The sequence below is a fragment of the Myotis myotis genome, unplaced genomic scaffold (assembly GCF_014108235.1).
Source record: "Myotis myotis isolate mMyoMyo1 unplaced genomic scaffold, mMyoMyo1.p scaffold_m19_p_7, whole genome shotgun sequence".
Lineage (NCBI taxonomy): Eukaryota > Metazoa > Chordata > Mammalia > Chiroptera > Vespertilionidae > Myotis > Myotis myotis.
This window is the reverse complement of record NW_023416379.1, coordinates 772,570-791,172: the sequence shown is the minus strand read 5'-3', so window position 1 is coordinate 791,172 and position 18,603 is coordinate 772,570. Positions and strand designations below refer to the sequence as shown.

Genomic DNA, 18,603 nt, shown 5'->3' with positions numbered 1-18,603 from the left:
TTGGAGGGTTTTTACTGCATCAGCTGTTTGGGAGAAATAGGTTAGTGTTACTTCGTCCCTCAGTCTCTGGCTGAACAGTTTGTTTAAATGTCGCTTGCTCGCTGTGGTTTGGACACGTCCCGGTATCAGTGTGTCTGTAGGGTGTGTGCGCGTGTTGGTGCCTGGAGCCTGAGGCAGTGGCTAGCAACTGTGAGACGGCCGTTTATTTCTGAACTTAACATTTTTTAGTCAGGATCTTTGAGCATTGGGTCTGTTTAAAGTTTTGCATTACATGCTAGAAATTAATGATTATTTTCTTCAAACCAAAAATTTTGAGGATTTAGAAGTATTATTAGTTCAGAGAGAATTGATAAATAGCAGTCAACATAGAATAGTTTTCAAATGAGTAATGGAAAGTTGATTTGAGTGGTAGCAGAGACAGGCTGAGAATTCGTTCATTGACTGATTTGACTAATAGTTATTGAATCCTTATTATATGTCATCGTCTGGCCTTGGAGATAGTGCTCTGACAAACAGATTAAACCCTGATTTCAGGAACTTACATTCTAGCAGGAATTGCTATTTTGACTGCTTATTTCCTATGTATAGTCTCCCAGGTGATGAGAATATGTAACATTTTTTGTAGGTGTGGGAAAGTGGTAGAGACTAGGTAAGTTTTACTTCTGTGCTCCTTTTCAACAAATATTGGCAACAGCACGTTACATGCTGATTAATACGTGTCCTTTGTCCGTGGCCTTCTGCTCCGTTGGTCAGCGTTTACCGAGCGAATGCTTTAGGCTGAGCAGTGGGTTTCCAAGGTGAGTGAGGTTGCTCCTGCGTTGAGTGATTGCGCCCAGGAGTTGCTGGTGACACAGTGTGGTGAGTCCCCATGCGTGCGTGGTCCGATGTCCCTCCTGTTGGATGGCCTTACTGTCTGACAAATGCCCGATGCTCAGATCGGCGACCACTGTCAGGGTGAGCAAGTGGTGGCAGACCTGAGTGCTGGGCAAGGTCTTACACGGAAACCTTGTTCTTCTCAGTAGCCCTGCTGTCTCTCTAAGTGCTCACTCTTAGAGTCAGCATGCTGAATGAAGTGGAAGGTGTTCCTTTGTCAAACAAGTAATGTATCCATGTTGACTTGTCGTGAATGGATGAGAACCGTATTTCCACCGGACACGTCATCAGACTGGGTCTGTCCGCAGCTGGGCTGAATGCCTGAGGTGTGTGAGGTGTGGGTGCAGCTTACACTGTCTTTTGGAGAAATGGGGGCTCAAAAGTTCCTGTAGGCTTTGCTTTGGGTTTGACTCTGTTCTTTCAACAGAAGACTGCGGGGGGCGTGGACTCCAGGCCTCCCTCCCTGCTCTCCTGCCTGGTGACTCACCTGTCGTCTCGGTGTCTCCTTACAGTCCGTTGTCTCTAACACACAGCCTGCCTGGGCCTGTCGTCCGTCCTCATCCTGAAGGTGGTGGGGTGGACGCTTTCCTCCCGGCCGAGCGGTCTCACTGCAGCTCACCTCTCCTGTCTCTCCCTCTTCATGTCCCGCATGGCCTCTGTCGCTGCGCTGCCTTCACCTGGGTCCTCTGCATGCGCACCCCAGGGAGAAGGAACCACTTTGCCTACTGCAGCTATCATGCTCACGAAGGTAACGCTGTGCTCCTGCTGCTTAGCTAGGGCGCTGACAGAGCCTGGTGTGTGTGCGCATTGGTGTTGAGTTGGTACGAATGACTTATTTTAAGACACTTAATGTACTGTCATTAATAAGCATTCCATATCCAGAATTCATTAAAAATAATGGGAACTTATTTTGCAAAAATGTCCAATTCCTTTACTAGGCTGACTTAAGTGAGAACTTAAAGTAGGGAGAGAGCGATTTTCCTATTCTTCTTCCCTCCATCCCCCCCAAGAATAAGAGGGAAGAGGCAGGGACGGGGAAGGAGAGAATGAGAATAGTGAGAGTGAGAAGGAGACAGGGTGAGAGAGACAGAGAGGCAGCAGGCAGGAGGAGTGCTTTGTTCAGCACCGTCCACGACCTTGGGGTGCAGTGATGGTGGTGGGAGGAGCGTCTCAGGTCCGAGACTCCTTGGGAGGCTGAAGGGGAGGCCAGCCGTGCTCTGGGAGCTTATGTTACTTCCAGGCCTGAGTTGTCCTCAGGGCTCCTTGTTCTCAGGCGAACTCATCTCTTCTTGTCGGCAAGCGGTGCTTTCTCCCCGGAACGTGCTACTCCGATTTTGAGTATCTCCGTCTTTGTCATCTTAAATGCTACAGCTAGTTGTTGGTTTTATGGAAATACTTTGTTTTTATCTGCTTTTATAGTTTAAACTAGAGGCCTGGTGCACAAAAATTCATGCACTCGGGCGGGGGTCCCTCAGCCTGGCCTGTGCCCTCTCGCAGTCTGGGACCCCTTAGGAAATGTCCACCTGTTGGCTTAGGCCCGCTCCCCAGGGGATCGGGCCTAAGCTGGCAGTCAGATATCCCTCTGACAGCCCAGGAGCCCTAGGGGGATGTCCACTTGCCAGCGGGGACCAGGCCTAAGCTGCAGTTGGGCATCCTTAGCACTGCTGAGGAGGCGGGAGAGGCTCCCGCCATCACTACTGTGCTGGCAGCCATCAGCCTGGCTTGTGGCTGAGCAGAGCTCCCCTGTGGGAGCGCACTGACCACCAAGGGGCAGCTCCTGCATTGAGCGTCTGCCCCCTGGTGGTCTGTGTGTGTCATAGTGACCAGTCATTCCCAGTCGTTCTGCTGTTAGGGTCAATTTGCATATTACCCTTTTATTATATGCCTGGTGCATGGGTGGGGGCTGGCTGGCTTGCCCTGAAGGGTGTCCCGGATCAGGGTGTGGGTCCCGCTGGGGTGCCTGGCAGCCTGGGTGAGGGGCTGAGGGCCATTTTCAGGTTGGCCACATCCCCTTCATGGATGGGGTCCCTGCTGGGGTGCCTGGCCAGCCTGGGTGAGGGACTGAGGGCTATTTGCAGGCTGGTCAAGCCCCCCCAGCAGGGACCCTCACCCCTTGAGGGTGTGGCCAACCTCGGTGAGGGGCTGATGGCTATTTGCAGGCTGGCCACAGCTCCTTCAGGGTGGCGGTCCCCCCTGGGGTGCCTGGCCAGCCTGGGTGAGGGGCTGATGGCTGTTTGCAGGCTGGCCATGGCCCCCAGCCACCCAAGCTCCCAGTGGAGGCTGGCTGGAAGCAGGTATCTGGGATTTATTTATCTTCTATAATTGAAACTTTGTTGCCTTTAGCGGAGGCAACAGCGGGCCAGGGCAGGCGGGAAGCTTTGCTTCCTCCATCGCCGGGGCAACCAAGCCTCCTGCTTGCTCCAGCTCCATGGCTGCCAGCCGCCATCTTGGTTGGGTTAATTTGCATATAGTTGCCCTGATTGGCTGGTGGGCATGGCTTGGGGTGTAGTGAATGTATGGTCAATTTGCATGTTTCTTTTTTTTATTAGAGTAGATTTTTTTACTTGTTAAATCTAACAAATACTTTCCGTGCTTTGTGAAGTTTATTTACTTTTTACCATCTTATTTTAGTTTAATTTTCTCCAAACTGATCATACAGATTTTCATTAGCTATTAGCCAAACTTGGAATTTGGGTTTTGTTGTGTGTTTTTTAAAAAATATAAACAGGTGGTATTCTTTTTACCTATTTTGATATTTCTGTATACATAAAGCAGAGGCTCAGGCGTGCTTTTGTTATCTTACGAGGGTTCTGGAATGATTCCACGTGCTTGTTAATTTCATACTCTGAGGTGATGGAGCGACAGGACTTTCCTTCCCCTGCTCACACCACGTGCATGGAGGGTGTCAGCAGCTTCGGCCGCATGCGCTGCTTCTCACGCCAGCGTCACTCGAGGGGTCATGTTCTCCCAGTGAAGCTGGTGGCTGCCCGTGCAGATGCTTTCAGTAGCCTCACAGCCCTTGGGAGTGGTTCCGCCGCTGTGTTGGTTCACTGAGATGTGAGCTCTGCTCACTTTCTCCCGGGTCCCCTGCCACACCCAGCACAGGGCCCGCCATGCAGGAGGCTCTTCGCCCGCGTCCACACTCCGCACCACACACTGCTTCCCAGAGGCTCTGGACGCCGCTGAGGGCAGAGCCATGGATGGAACACGTGCCTGCACACGTGCTCCTGTCTGCCCGCGAGGGGCTCCCCCTTAGTAGGCAGCACGCTAAGGAGGACTTCCTGTGCCAGACAAGGCGCAGCACGTGTGGCAGTGATTCAGGGACCGCAGGTTGGCAGACAATCTGACACCCACATAAATTTGGGTAAAACATCAGTTTTTTAGTGTAAGTTTATCTCAGATATTGCACATGTGACTGGATGTCATGTATTTCACTTGACAACCCTAAGTAATATTCTAACGTTTCTGCTGCCCCCCAAAAAGGAGAAAGAGGAACCCTTTTCCAGCTATTGAATGACAGATGCATGAAACGGCTTGTGGAAGGAAGCCTGGCTCTGGGAGAGGGGGTGGAGGGAGGGCACTCACTGGGCACCGCCTGTGCCCTTCGCATTGGGAACCACGTGCACATATCACGTATTCTTAAGACAGAATTAAAAGTGAGCAGATCTCAGACTGCTCTGTGTGGCAGGGCTCTTAGAGGGTTTTCCACTGGAAAGGGGCTCTGCCTTTGCCGAGGGGACAGCGTGGAGGGCCGGGGTTGGGGGGGGCGGCGCTGAGGACTCCGTGCGAGGAGTGTGTGTGTCTGTGGAGGGCCTAGGCCCTAGGGGGTGGGGGCGCTGAGGACTCAGTGCGAGGAATGTGTGTGCAGCTGCTGTGTGAGGGCCTGGGCGGGGGGCATTGAGGACTCGGTGCGAGGAGTGTGTGCGGCTGCTGTGCGAAGGTCGTCACCCTTGAGCAAGGGGCCGGCCGTGCTGTTGCAGGAGGAAAGGTTGCACCTACCGGAGCTTCCGTGCCTCTGTCCCCCTCTCTTCCTCCCTCCCCGAACGCAAACACACACCATCGTAGCTCGGAGTCCGTGGCCACCATGGAGGTGGCTCCCAATCTGTCTGTGGAGGTGTTTCCTGTTGTTACTTTGAAGTGGTCAGAAAGGAGGGGCTGGGAAAGGGGTTTGCTCCCTTCTCTGTAGCTCTAACTGCTGACGTGCACGTGGCCGTGGAGAGGGGTGATGGCCGTGAGCTCGCACGATGCCCTTCCCGAGCAAGCACATCACCAGCCTCTCTTTCTCCCCTAAATAGACACGCTTTTCATGTTCTTCTCTTGGTTTTTTTCCACTTTGTATTGAAATAATTGTTTTTGATCAGTTATTTGCTTCTTTTGTTTTCTTGATTTTGTAATTGCTGTGACCGTGTTGCATTATTCTGTCTCTTTATTTTTAGTTAATAATTACTGACGGCTGACATTAAATCTTTATTAAACGCATACTGTGGACCGGACACTGCTGAGCACCAGGATAGAGAGGTTTCTCCAAAAAGCTAACCACAGGGAGCTAAGAGCTGGGAGGCGAGGCAGTAGGAAGAAGGGAGGGACAGGGACCCGGCACCTGGTGTCTGCAGCAAGCAGGGTCATAGCCGTGTGGGGGTGCCGGTCCAGGGAAAGCCCAGGTGGTGCTGATGCCTCCTTTTGGATCAGAACTTGGAGCTGCCACCATGTCATGAGGGTGGCCCAGCCGTGAGCAAGCACAGACGCCCGGTTCCTAGCGCACTTTGACCTGGGTGTCAGGTGCTGCTCCAGTGTCTCCTGCCTTGCCCGGATGTCAGACCTCTGCTCTGCGTCCGAGATGGGCTGTTACTGTGGGTGTTACTGTGCGCACTAACATCACAACGGTTTGCACAGAGCTGGTGTAGGCACGGCATCTTGTGTCCAAGAGCTGAGAACACACCACAGCGTGAAACCAGTGTGCACTCCAGGTGTTGAGCTCCAGAAGCCCTCCCCGCTGGCGTCCCCGAGCCGGCGCCTAGAGATCGTAGCTGGCGGCTTAGTCAGAGGCCCTGAGGCCACAGGCGTCCGTCCGTGCAGTAGGTTGCGCGGCTGCTGGGCTGCCTCCACGGCCACCTCTTTTGGGACCCGTTGGTCCTTTGGGGCTTGTTCCCTCCTGTTCTGGCATCTCTGAAATCAGAGCAGGTCTTGGACTGGTGCCATCCTATAGGAGGGAACGAGTAGGTGCCCTAGGCAACACGCCTGCGTACAAACCAGCCCGCCTGGCACTTCTCTTCCCAAGCACCTCCATCATGGAAGTCCTGCGCGGGGACGTGTACAGTTCCAACACATTATAGAGGGTGGAGTGACACCAGCAAGCCAGGGCCCTCTGTCCTCCCGCAGCTCTGCTCCCTGGAGCGGAGCCCCTGAGGATAGGATCTCCTCCCCAAAGGATTTGGTCCAGGAGGTCTGGGCGAGCCCTGAGGCTGCACTTGGAAGACCTTCCTCAGGGGTCCAGCCGTGCCCACAGCTGAGTGGCCGGTGCGGGTAGAGGGCAGGTTCACTGACAGAGGGACCTGGTCTCAGGGAAGGCCCTGGGTCTGTGATGACCTTTGCTGGGTGATAGGATCACTCCCCAGAGTCATTAACAAAACCCAGGGTGGGGGTGGGGGGAGGAGAGACATGCTTGTTATCTGATGAGAAAATGTCGGTATGAATGACAGTGTTTAGCACCTTGAATGATTCTCAACAGAAGCTGATGTGTTCATGTGTTTAGTTGCGTTTTCTGTGTCCCGTTAAGTCGCATGCTGTGAATTTGGAAGGAGTGTGGTGTCGCTTCTAAGGTGACCTTTTACTTGTTTCTCACAGACGGATCTGACTCCAGAGACAAGCCCAAGCTCTACCGCCTGCAGCTCAGTGTGACTGAGGTCGGGACAGACAAGTTTGACGACAGCTCTATCCAGGTGCGCGTTTTGTGATTCTCACCTTTCAGTAGGAGGTAGCAGGTGGGAGCGAATGGATAAATGGGTGAACATGAAAACTATATTTAAGCGTAAGTAGCTTGTTCCCTCGGGGTCACTTCTCTGCTCAGCGTGAGAAGAGCAGAGTGTGGGCTTCTGTCCACACTGCCCGTCTAGAAACGTGGGGTGCCATGACATTCCTGAGACTGCTGCTTGTCCCCAGTGATGGCGATGGGGTTACAGGCCTGCTTCCAGGAGACGGTGCCCATCACCGGGCGACACCTGGGGTCGCAGGCCTTCAGGACTCACAGTGCAAGTGTTGTCTGGGCGTGGTTCTCGGGCGCTTAGCAACCCGAGCTCAGCGGCTGTGAGTTAGCAGAGTCAGGGCATCCTGCACCAGGTGGACTTGGTTGTAAACGGCAGCCAGCTGTCGATGTTGGGTTCAGCTCTGACATCCTTTCCTCCTCAGCACAGCAGTAAACAGACACACAGGAGCTTGTAATCTTATATCTGTATAGACTGACCTCTAACTCTCACAGTCCTTAAATGACCACGTGCTGTTTAGTGCCGAGGTATAGCCTGCCCTAAGTCCAGGCCCTGGCTGCTGAAATGGGATGTGCAGTTGTTTGACAGCGTTTACTTATCTTTGCACTGCGATGGAAACCCACTGAAAAGCGCCTGCGGTCCAGACCTGATTAGACTGCGTGCGTCGTCCAAGGGGGACTCGCAGCTTTACGATTTTGTGTTTAAATTCTGTGTACTTTTCCTCCTGTTTTTAGTTGTTTGGTTCAGGAATTCAGCCCCATCACTGCGACCTCACGAACATGGATGGTGTGGTCACCGTCACTCCCAGAAGCATGGACGCGGAGACCTACGTGGAGGGGCAGCGCATCTCGGAGACGACCATGCTGCAGAGCGGGATGAGTGTGCAGTTCGGGGCCCAGCACGTGTTCAAGTTCGTGGACCCCAGCCAGGACCACGCTCTGGTGAAGAGGCCTGTGGACGGGGGCCTGCCCGCTAAGGGCCCCAGACACAAACCCGGGTAATTCACTGAGACGCGTTGCCTCTAAGAAGGGCACAGTGCTTCTCCATTATGCCAAGGCGTTCCAAACTAGGCATCGGTCACGTGACTTTAATTTTGTCGTAATTTTTAACTCAAAGTGGGTTTGTGGTTCCAGTTCTTGTTCATTTGGTTGGTTTCAGAGGGAAGAAGAAGAAAGAAAGGTCTTCATCCTAACACGGGGTTGTGGCTAGTTTTTAAGTTATTTTAAAATATGTTGTTATTTGTTTGATCCTTTCAAACAGTACTTGCTTCGCTCTTCTGTGAGGATTACGGTGTCTGTGTAAGATCCTCCATAAAGCCGAAACCGGTGTGGCTCAGTGGATAGGGCGTCGGCCTGCGGACTGAAAGGTCCCAGGTTCGATTCCGGTCAAGGGCATGTACCTGGGTTGCGGGCACATCCCCAGTAGGAGATGTGCAGGAGGCAGCTGATCGATGTTTCTCTCTCATCGATGTTTCTAACTCTCTATCTCTCTCCCTTCCTCTCTGTAAAAAATCAATAAAATATATTTAAAAAAAAAAAAAAGAAAAAGAAAGAAAAAAAGATCCTCCATAAGGAGGTTTTGTGTTGAGGTTCCTTTTCCTGTCACTGAGGGGACAGGGAGACCTCAAGGAAGGCTCTGTCTTTTATACTTGAGCTCCACCTAGTGCCTGTCTGAGGACTTGCAGAGGGGCTCCTCCTGGGAAGCAGGAAGGCCTCCTGTTTGGGGAGGTGCGTGTGCGTGTGCGTGTGCATTTCACATGATGGTGGGTGTGGGTCTCATGCTGTTCAGAGCAGCCGGGGGTGCGTGAAGGGAAAGCTGTGCAGGAACAGAGCCTGGAGCAGCTGTGCTGGTTTCCTACACCGCCTCCCTCCTTGCTCCCTCCCGGACCTCCCTTTGCTCAAACCACGCCCACCCCCCCCAGAGCCTAGACTTGGGCGGCGGTGAGCGTTGGGGTCTTTTCATGTCGGTCTTGCAGTGTCGGCGTCACTGACTTGGTGGCTGCTGTTGGCTAGCAGTGGGCTCTGCCTGCCCATTCTTTGTCCATGATGATCCTGGCGAGGATGGACGGGGTGAAAGCGAGGACGACGGCCTGTCCGCTCGGGAGGAAGCGAGCGTCACACACACTCGTAGGCGGGGCGGGGAGCCCATGGGCTGGGCGGTCTGAGTCTAGCCTCTCCCTTGGAGCTCCAGCTTCTGTAAAGGACCAGGCCTCCTCGTTCCCCCGAAAACCTGCAGTGCCTTCGCCGTCTCCTCAAGATCCGGCTCTGCTCCCGCTCGACGCGAGCACGTGTCCGAGCTCGCCCTGCGCCCAGGGCCGGGAGGACCTGGCTTTCCTCCTCCAGCTCTGCTTTCATCACCGTCCCCCTTGTGTCTCTCGCCCGGCCTTCCTGGCTCCTGAGGGCAGCACGCAGTCCTGCCCACACGCCCTTTCCTTCATTTTCATCGTCCGCGTCTTGCTTTCGGCCCCAGACATCCTGACAGTTCACTTGCTTCATGTCCTCCTTTCCGCGCCTTCCCAGGATGTGTATCCACAGGCAGCACCGTGGACGGTGTCCCCCGGGACCTTGCTGACTGCGGCTTCCTCTCGGAGCCCAGCACCCGAAGAGCGTTTCAGCTCGTCTCCATATTTCTGTCTTTCGGGTACTTTTTAAACGTCATAGAAAGGGGAGAATTTAACTTCTCTGGTGATGCCCAGGACGGAAGCGCTGGCTCCCGCCGTCGGTGTCCCGGTGTCTGGGCTCAGTTCCCCGCTGGCTGGGCCTCTGTTCCCCTCGCCCTCCACCTGTGCCTATGTCTCCGTGTGCCCAGGTTATTGCCTGTTTAGAATGAGAGTTTGTTTATATTCTGAATTAGTTTTCATGAGGATGGTTTAGCAGTTTTGATAAATTGATTAAACGAGACGAGCTCTCGATCTGATTGCTGACATGTTCACAAATTTCTCCATTTCTTTCTCTGTAGCCTAAGCAGCAGGACCCATAAAAGTCATCACACAGCCTCAGCAGGCGGCTCCTGGCATCTGAGGCGGCTGCTTCCTTTCGGTGCCGTTGGCGGCCTCAAGGCTCACGGGGTGGGCCTCTTGCTTCTTTCTTTAGGGCTCCTTCCCGTTTACTGTTCTTAAACGTAGCTTACAAGACTATCTTGAGAGTGTTTAGTATCGGTAGAAGCGTTTTGTTTTGCTCGGTTTTTTGTGAGGGCCTCACGTCACGGGAAGGCCATCGCATCCGGCCGCCTGGAAAGGGGGAGCCAGGTTGCTTTAGGATGCGACACACAGAGCCACTCTGCAGGCTCCACTCTCTTCACACCCAAAGACGCGACTTTCATCCTGCAGCTTCGTTGCTGGGAAGCGCCGTCCTGAAGATCTCGGCACTGGGCATTCCTCTAACCGGTCCTTTCGTGTCCCTGGGACGAGGCTCTGCCCGATCATTTGAGTCTTCATTCTCTGTGTTTTCTGTTTATCTTGGCAGAAGTGTTCAGGAGACAACTTTTGACTTAGGAGGCGATATTCACAGCGGAACAGCGTTGCCAACAAGCAAGGTAGGTGATGGCATCTTGCCTGACAGGACGTGGTGGTTCAATGTTATAGGCACCGTGGGCGAGTTATCGTAGTGGACCCGATACACTGCTGTGCACACTCCACAGGGTCCTAGCTGTGGGCTGTGTTATCTCTCAGCGACGCGGGGGCAGGGGCAGGCTGTGTGTGCCCTGAGCAGAGGGGGCTGTGCTTTCTCTTCGGTGCTGTGTGTGCCCAGCCCTTCTCGGTCAGGTGATCCTGAAGATAATGGCCTCCACTCCCCTTAGCCCTCTCCTTGGTCCTCGCTCCCACCTGTCAGCTTACCTCCTCGGCACTTGGCTTATCTTGTGTGATCAGTTATTTCTCTTCTCATTCTGGTTATTGTTGCTGGGAAACAGGTACCCCAGAACCCTGGACTGAAATAGCAGGCTCCTGCTTACAGTCACGCAAGTGGTTTGGATGCACCTGAGCAGCGAGTTGCTGGTCTTGCTGATGGTTCCTTGTGTGGCCGTGTTCAGCGAGTGGGTTCGTTGGTGGCCAGGCTGTGCTGGGACACGGGGCCTGCTGGGCCTCCCATCTCCCTGTCATCTCAGGTTCTCTCCGTGGGACCTTGCCCTGTCGTCTCCATGGCAACCAGACGTCCTGGGGCCTCCCAGGAGCTGCGGGGTTTGCAGGTCTCCCGAAGGCTCAGGCGGGAGCTGGCAGGGCATGGCTCCTCCACGGGCCTGTGGGTGAAGCAGAGCGCAGGCCCTGCGCAGGCTGGGGCGTCCTGGGGCTGCACGCAGCAGTCTCCAGGCCGGGGGGCGTTCTCACCAGCATCGGGGAGAAGCTTGCTGTCCCCGGCGCCTGCCCAGCTGTCTGCTCCTGCTCACAGCATGCTTTCTTGAAGAAACAGCTCTTCCTCTGACCCCTCTTCGTTCCTCGGCTCTCATTGGCTCCTGCTCCCTCATGGGGACTGTCTGTCACGGGTGCTGAGGTCCTCCAGGTTGTCATCTGCTACTTCCATCTGTCTTCGCTGGGTCACCGCCCAGGGCGTCCCCTTCCGTTCCTTCCCACGTGGGTTCTCCTTCCTCCTCACGCTGACCTGTTGGTTCCTCCCCGGCTTCACATCTGAAGTTTGGGGGCATCAGACCTGGAACCCTTCCCTCTGTCGATCCGTGTTCCCTGGGTGACCCGGCGCAGTTGCCCGAGTTAGAATACCAGCTGTGTGTTAATTACTCCTGAGTCTGACCTTGGCCCTGACCTCTGGCTGGTCGACCTGTCCAGGGGGTGCGGATATGTATCTCGGTTAACTCAGCTCAACACTGGGTTCTCCCTGTCCGGCCTCTGCTTCCCTGGCCCTCCCCATCTCAGTGAACGGTGCCTCCTTGGCGCTGGCCCGGGAGTCTGCGGCCAGCGCTCCTCACGCTTTTCCTTCTCGCAGCCTCCACATCCAGCATCGGCCCGTTCTCCCTGCTCCACCTGGGAAATGTCCCGTGTCCGCCTTTCCCACCCCGCGCGGTCGTCAGAGCAGCACACATAGCTCCTCAGTAGCTGCCTCTCTCATGTGCTACCCGGGCCCCTCTCCTCCCCGCAGCCAGGCCCATGCTTCCCGAATGGAAGTGAAGTCTTGTTACTGCCCCTTGTTCAAAGGCCCAGGCCTTTCTTATCCCAGAGATGGCGCAGTCCTCGCCCAGTTACACAGCTCCCCGGGACCTGCCCGCTGCCTCCAGCCGAGCATGGGCTGGCCACGGCTCCGTCCCTGCACGCAGGCGCCTGGCTGCTGCTCCCGGACCACCCGTGTATCCACGTGGTTCCCCTCGATCCTCAGACCTCTGCGTAGGTCACTTCCTGAAGACCTGTTCCTCACGCACCCAGCACCACCAGCAGCTGCTGCCGGTCGCGCACAGTCTTCATCCCCTGGCCCGCCTGGTCTGTGGGTGGACAGCAGGGTCTGGAAGGAGCCCTTGCTTGTGAGCGCCTCCGTGCTCTGGGCTCAGGCAGTGCGTGGTGTGTGGGTGAGCCTCAGGGACCAGATACGACTATAAACACTGTAGCTTTTTATAAAGCGTACAGTCAACGTAGAAAACCGTCAATTGAAAAAAGTAAAAGCATGAAAACTGTTCATTCACAGTGTTAAGTTGGCTGTTGATGGGTCCTTTTTTGAACTCTTGATGCATGTCTGTGTGTGTGTTTATACATTTTAACATACTTAAATCCCTGTCTCCCCCCCCCCACACACACACACACATACTTTATCCTTTCTGTCCTCCTTCCTTTGGCTGTTTTTTTGTGAGTATTTCCTTTGAAAATCATTTGAAAACAAGGTGGATTGTACCATAATATGGTAACATATACTAGGTGTACCGGTTAATAATTGCGGATTTTGTAATCAAAGAAAACACGGTAATTTCAAGAAAAACATCAAAAGTGCTTTTATTCAAAGTAATGTCCATCGCTAGCTACACATTTCCCCATCTTTCAGGTAATTTGTGGAGACTGTCCCAATAGAACTTTTCTTGTTTTGAGGCAAACCATTCAGGACTCAATTTTCCACTTCTTCGTACCCTTTGAAGTGCTGCTCAGAAAGTGTGTGTGCCGTTGATCGGAACAAGTGGGAATCTGAGGGAGCAAGGGCTGCTGAATATGGCGGTGGGTTCATACCTCCCAGGCAAGATCTTTTAACGTGTCCTTAACTGGGTTTGAAGTGTGTGATGGTGCGTCATCACGAAGCAAAATTACTTTGCTGTGTCTTCTGGCCCATTATGGTCGTTTCTTAATCAAAATTAATGGTCTCACCTGGTTTTAGAAGCTCATAATACACCACACCTTCCTGATCCCACCAAACGCAGAGCATTGTCTTCTTTCTGAAGCGATTTGGCCTTGCAGTCGATGTTGATGGTTGACCTGGATCAACCCATGATTTTGTGCATTTGGGATTCTTAAAATAAATCCACTTTTCCTCTCCAGTCACAATTTGATGCAAAAAAGACTTTCTTTCGTGCCGTTGAAGCAACATTTTACTGATGACTTTTCGGTTTTCCATTTGTCTTTCGTCCAGTTGATGTGGCACCCATTTTCCTTCCTTTAAAATCTTTCCCATTGCTTGTAAACGACCGGAAATTGTTTGCTGAGCAACGCTTAATCTTCCTGCAAGTTGGTTTTGAGTTTGACACACATCTTCATCCAGTAATGCTTGTAATTGTTGGTCTTCAATCTTTTTTGGTTGACCTGGACGTTCTTTGTCTTTCACATCGAAATCACCACCTTTAAAGCGTTTAAACCAGCGCTCACAGGTACCTTGAGATGGAGCATGTCCACCATAAGCTTCCCGAAGTATCCAGTAGACCTTTTCTTCAAAATACAGTAATGAATTAAAACTTCCCGCAGATGCTCTTTTTTGGGGGGCACGAAATTTGACATTTTTAAGCTTAAAAATATCTATGATGTTAACACCTTCAGCAAATTTGACATATGAAGTTTTGAAGCTTGCTGTCACTACAACAAAATAGCATACATATCAAATCGCATATATATCAACATATGTGTAACTCCATCTATTGAAAAAAATCTGCATTATTAACTGGTACACCTGGTAAACTTAACCATAATTTATCACCTGAATATTCATTTAAAATAAAATTTTTGCAGTCTATAAGTATGTTCTGTTCACTGACCAGTTTTATTTCCGTCAGTCAGTGTATCTTATGGAAGTAATTATTGTGTGACAACAGAAAGGATTGGTTTAATTTGATGAATAGACAACAAAACGTTGTGCAGACATACGCTTTTGTAACATAAAAACATCGCTAGATGTGTATGACATGATAGAAAGTGACTTTTGGTAAGGTCGTGCTCTCATTTACGGAAAACGCGGACTGACGCAAAGATACATCCGGCTCAGGTTCCTCTCGGTGCAAAGACAAGGGTGACGTTCATCTCTGCTCTGCTCTGCAGTCAGAGGAGTGCTGAGACCTGCACAGGCAGCCTGGTGCAGGGCTCTCTGTGAGCCATTGCTGCTGTGCTGGTGTTTCCCGAACGCGGGGACTCACCCGTTGGCCTGTCTCGGGCTGGCAGGAATGGGCACTGGTGGGAAGGGTTAAACGTTCGGCACTGGTTGCTGTAGACGTGTTTCTCCCATGTTGGTTAAGGACAAGAGACACCTGTTTCTGTACTCAATTCTTTATTAGGTGTTGAGCTACAAGGAGCAGATTTTAAAACCCTTTCTTAAAACTCATGAGCCATAAAAGGACCTAACTCTCCCTGTTGTACGTACTCTATCCGCGCTGTCCTGATTTAAGAGGCTTTTTGGAATAAGGCCCCTGTGACTCCTGTGCTCTGGGAGAACTTGGTGCTGGTCTGGGTGCCTGTGTTGTGAAGCGAGCTGCTGGCCTGGGGAGGGCGTGGCTGTGCCTCATTAGTCCTCAATGACGTGTGTTCTGGGCGTGCCCTGGGGACGTGCGGCTGTGCTCCTCCCTCCTCCCGCTCGCTCACCGCGCCTCCCTCCGCCTGCCGCTGGGTCTGAAGCCGGTGCCTGTGTGGTGTTGATAAGCACCTGTGTTCCCCCTTGGCTAGAGCTCCACTCGACTGGACAGCGACAGGGTGTCGTCTGCCTGCAGCACAGCCGAGCGGGGCATGGTGAAGCCGATGGTCCGCGTGGAGCAGCAGCCCGAGTACCGCTGGCAGGAGAGCAGGTAAGACTGGCCGCTTTCCATTAGGAAAGGAGGGACGTTGCCCAGAGGGTCGGGGTACAGCTACCGCATCTGTAGAGGCTGAGCTGACCTGCTAGAACGTTCAAGGAAGGCAGTGTTTCATGGTGTTGACGTGGGAAACGCTCTGGTAGTTGTCCCTTTTGTCCACTGCTCTCCAGGTCGGAGAGGACGCGTGTTGGCTTCAGCGTTTCTGTGTGAGGTGTGCCACTCTGAGCCATGGAGAGCGTTTCTCCAGGACTTGACTAGTTGGTCACCTCCCCCGTTCGTAGAAGAAATTCCCACGTCTACAACGCAGAGCCAGGGTGGTTTTGCAGGAGCTTTAGCCGAGGCGCTGGTGCCGCCTCCCTCCCGCTCGCCCTCCCGCTTGCCCTCCCGCTCCCCCTCCTGCTCCCGGTGAGACCTGGGGCGGAGTCAGTGTTCCTTCCTGCCTTGGTCCTGCCGGTGTTTGCACAGAGCACTGCCTTTTGTTACTTCCTTTCCTCGTGATCCTTAAATTCTGTGTCACTTGTACCTCAGTTCTACTTCCTTGGGGTCTCTGCCATTGCGGCCATGGGAAGTTACGGTCAGTGCCTCCAGCGTGGCGGTTAGCAGGCGATGTGTCCAGTGGCGGGGCCTGACCTGCAGCTGCTGGTGCTGAGTGTGCTGGGCCCGCGGCTCCGCCAGAGCTCGACGCAGCTGGATGCCCGGCCGCTCGCAGCAGCAGCCCTGTGGGGCGCCCCTCCTCTCTGGGTGCTAGTCTGAGTTTCAGGGCGCCGTTCTGACTGCTCCTTCTCAGTCCAGCAGCTGAGGCTGGTGGTCACTCACCCAGGCGGTGGCGGCCACAGGTCCAGGCCAGAGGTCTCAGTGTCCATCACAGGAACTAACTGCAGGTTCATGTGGGACCTCAGGGCTGCACCGTGTTTGTGGTCTGGGCTTTTGGTTCTTCATTGAGTGTGCTGGCTTTGTTTTTTTAGACGTAATAGTAAATCGTCTACTTCCGGTGTCTGTGCTTGTGTTTGGTGGTGTATTCTAGAATAAGATGCAGAATGGTATATTTGTATTGTAAGGAGCACCTCTGTTTATTTATAAGGTGATCAAGAGGCACGGATCATAGTCCTGAGCCTATGGATGTTTGAGTGAGTGAATGAAGACGTGAGAGGGAAAGATCGGTTAGGATAATGCTCTTAGGATAAGCACAGTCAGTGCGTCCACGTAATACAGGGAAGGTAGTCAGATAATGGTGCTAAAATAGCCAGGTGACGATTAATCGTATGTCATAAATTATTTTATCCTGTGAGTATACATATTAAGTAACCTTTTTCAAGGTCAGATTATTTTGCTTTGCAAAAGATTTATCAAAGGTTTTATTTGAACTGTAATGTGTGTTGATATTAAGACAGTGATAGAAATCGAAGATTTTCCCATTTCCAGTCTTTGTGTTTTTCACATGCAGTGTTGGTATAAGCAATGCTCAATTGATACATTTATAAAATCTAAGCTCCTGTAATAAGCATGTTTAAAATACTGATTTTAGTCAAAACAAATCTTTCCAAATGATGGGAGTGACTAAATTGTTGCTGACACTTTATTTTTTCGCTGAGAATTTAAATTCTCTATTTTTACTAGATTTGTTAAATTGATGAAACAAACGAAAGTTTACCCAGGGCCATTTTATGGACATTGAATGAAAATAACTACTTACCTGCAATTTTAGATGTCCATAAATAGGGCAGTGTAAGAAAGACACATTAACATCGAGCACTTAAATTACATTGTGAGTATAAGAGCATTTTAACACATAAATTGTTGAGTTCAATCTAAGCTATTAAGTCAGAGATGGCATACATTTGAAGCATGTGATGTGATGAAGATGCTTTTGGTTTACCCGTGTGACTGTGCTCACTGGGTTCACTCACACGTATTTTCTCCTCCCTCGCCCTGGTGCGTGGGGGAGAGGGTGGAGGATGGGAGCTGGGCTGTGGGAAGGTGGCGGCGTCTTCGTTACCAGCCTGTAACTGGGGATCCGCGGTCATCATGGTGCTGTTTCTTTCATTGTGAAGAGTCTTTATTATTTTAACTAACTTATTTAATGAGGAGACATACCAATGACTCCAAATACTTAAATCTGTCCAGTTCATTACCATTTGTCTAAGAGTATTAGACTTAAATGTTGCTGAAAAGATTCATTTGAATCAGTTTTGACTTCAGTTTGGTTTAAGCCAATATTTAAAAACAGATATTTTCATTTCAGTGTAAGTCGTTATAATTCCCACTATTTAATTTTCAGTTAACTTTGCAGAAAGGCAAAACACATTTATATTATACATTTTATTTGTTTTTTTTTTTTTTTTTAATATATTTTATTGATTTTTTACAGAGAGGAAGGGAGAGAGATAGACAGTTAGAAACATCGATGAGAGAGAAACATCGATCAGCTGCCTCCTGCACATCTCCCACTGGGGATGTGCCTGCAACCGAGGTACATGCCCTTGACCGGAATCGAACCCGGGACCTCTCGGTCCGCAGGCCGACGCTCTATCCACTGAGCCAAACCGGTTTCGGCTATATTATACATTTTAAAAAGTCTACTTATTAATGGCTTTCAAATGTTTTTTGATGAGTGTACAACACAATATCACATGTTTACATATGCCCTGGTAGACACACACCTACATGTGCATCTATTCCTATTTGTAACTGAAGGAAGAATTTCATACAACAGTCCCCCACCTTACAGCCTGTCAGTGGGGCCAGGTGTCCCGCAGGCTGAAGAACTCTTTCATACACATCACCTGACCTTTGAATTACCTGGAAATATATGAACATGAGCACAGTGCTAGTTATTAGGAATGTTCCCAAATTACAGCTTCTCTTTGTTTGTGTTTTAGGCAGTTCCTTGTTTTTGTAGTGTCAGGCTGAGTGATGAAAAGTGGCTCGAATTTATGTACCTTGGAGAAGAAATGTGAGTGAGTAGGATGTGTTCTGAGGCAGGCGTCGCTGAGCATCGAGAATGCTGACTGCGTGGCTGCAGGGGTCTGCGGGGCTCCTGTCTGACTCAGCTGGGGAGAGAGGGCGTGGGCAGCGGGGCATTTCTCCCTTTCCTGAGTGGAGCTCAGGGTGGCTTAGATGGTCTGTGTCCCCAGCAGTGTCTCCTCACTGTCACCTGAGCCATCGCCGCAGCAGGTGTCTAGCGGCCTGGCTCTGCGCGGGCGTGAAGCCTCGTTAATAATGGAGTCAGGGCGGGTCTGCTCTCCCCGAGGAAGCAGGTACTCAGAGGGGCTGGCCTGTGCCCAGTGGGATGTGACAGCTGTTTGCTCATTTGAATATTTGCATACGTCACATGTGAAAAGGAGGCAGTGGGCTCTTCCTTATCCAGAAAACTGTACAGAGGTTGTTTGTAAGAGTTTCAGAGCTCTCCACAGGTTGTCAGGATGCTGTTAGCTCCGTGACCTGGCTTTAAGAGCCCCATTCTTCTTGCAGAACGCAGGATGCTCCCGGGCCTGAGCTGGTGCTGCCTGCAAGCATTGAGTTCAGGGAGAGCTGTGAGTATTCACATTCCACTGGTAGT

General features: G+C 51.8%; 1 protein-coding gene across 20 annotated transcripts in view; it reads left to right on the top strand.

The window, feature by feature from the left end:
• AFDN (afadin, adherens junction formation factor) overlaps positions 1-18,603 on the top strand; it is a 101,315-nt gene that overhangs the window by 44,086 nt on the left and 38,626 nt on the right. For 17 of the 20 annotated variants that reach the window (XR_004968809.1, XM_036317057.1, XM_036317055.1 and 14 more), the window contains exons 9-14: positions 1,577-1,621; positions 6,718-6,812; positions 7,589-7,851; positions 10,319-10,388; positions 14,920-15,038; positions 18,516-18,577. Coding sequence is in view for 19 of the 20 variants with exons in the window: in XM_036317057.1 (XP_036172950.1) it covers positions 1,577-1,621; positions 6,718-6,812; positions 7,589-7,851; positions 10,319-10,388; positions 14,920-15,038; positions 18,516-18,577 (654 nt within the window). In the remaining variant the exon portion in view is untranslated. The remainder of the gene's footprint in view (positions 1-1,576; positions 1,622-6,717; positions 6,813-7,588; positions 7,852-10,318; positions 10,389-14,919; positions 15,039-18,515; positions 18,578-18,603) is intronic. The other 3 variants (XM_036317062.1, XM_036317061.1, XM_036317070.1) reach the window with 1 other exon arrangement.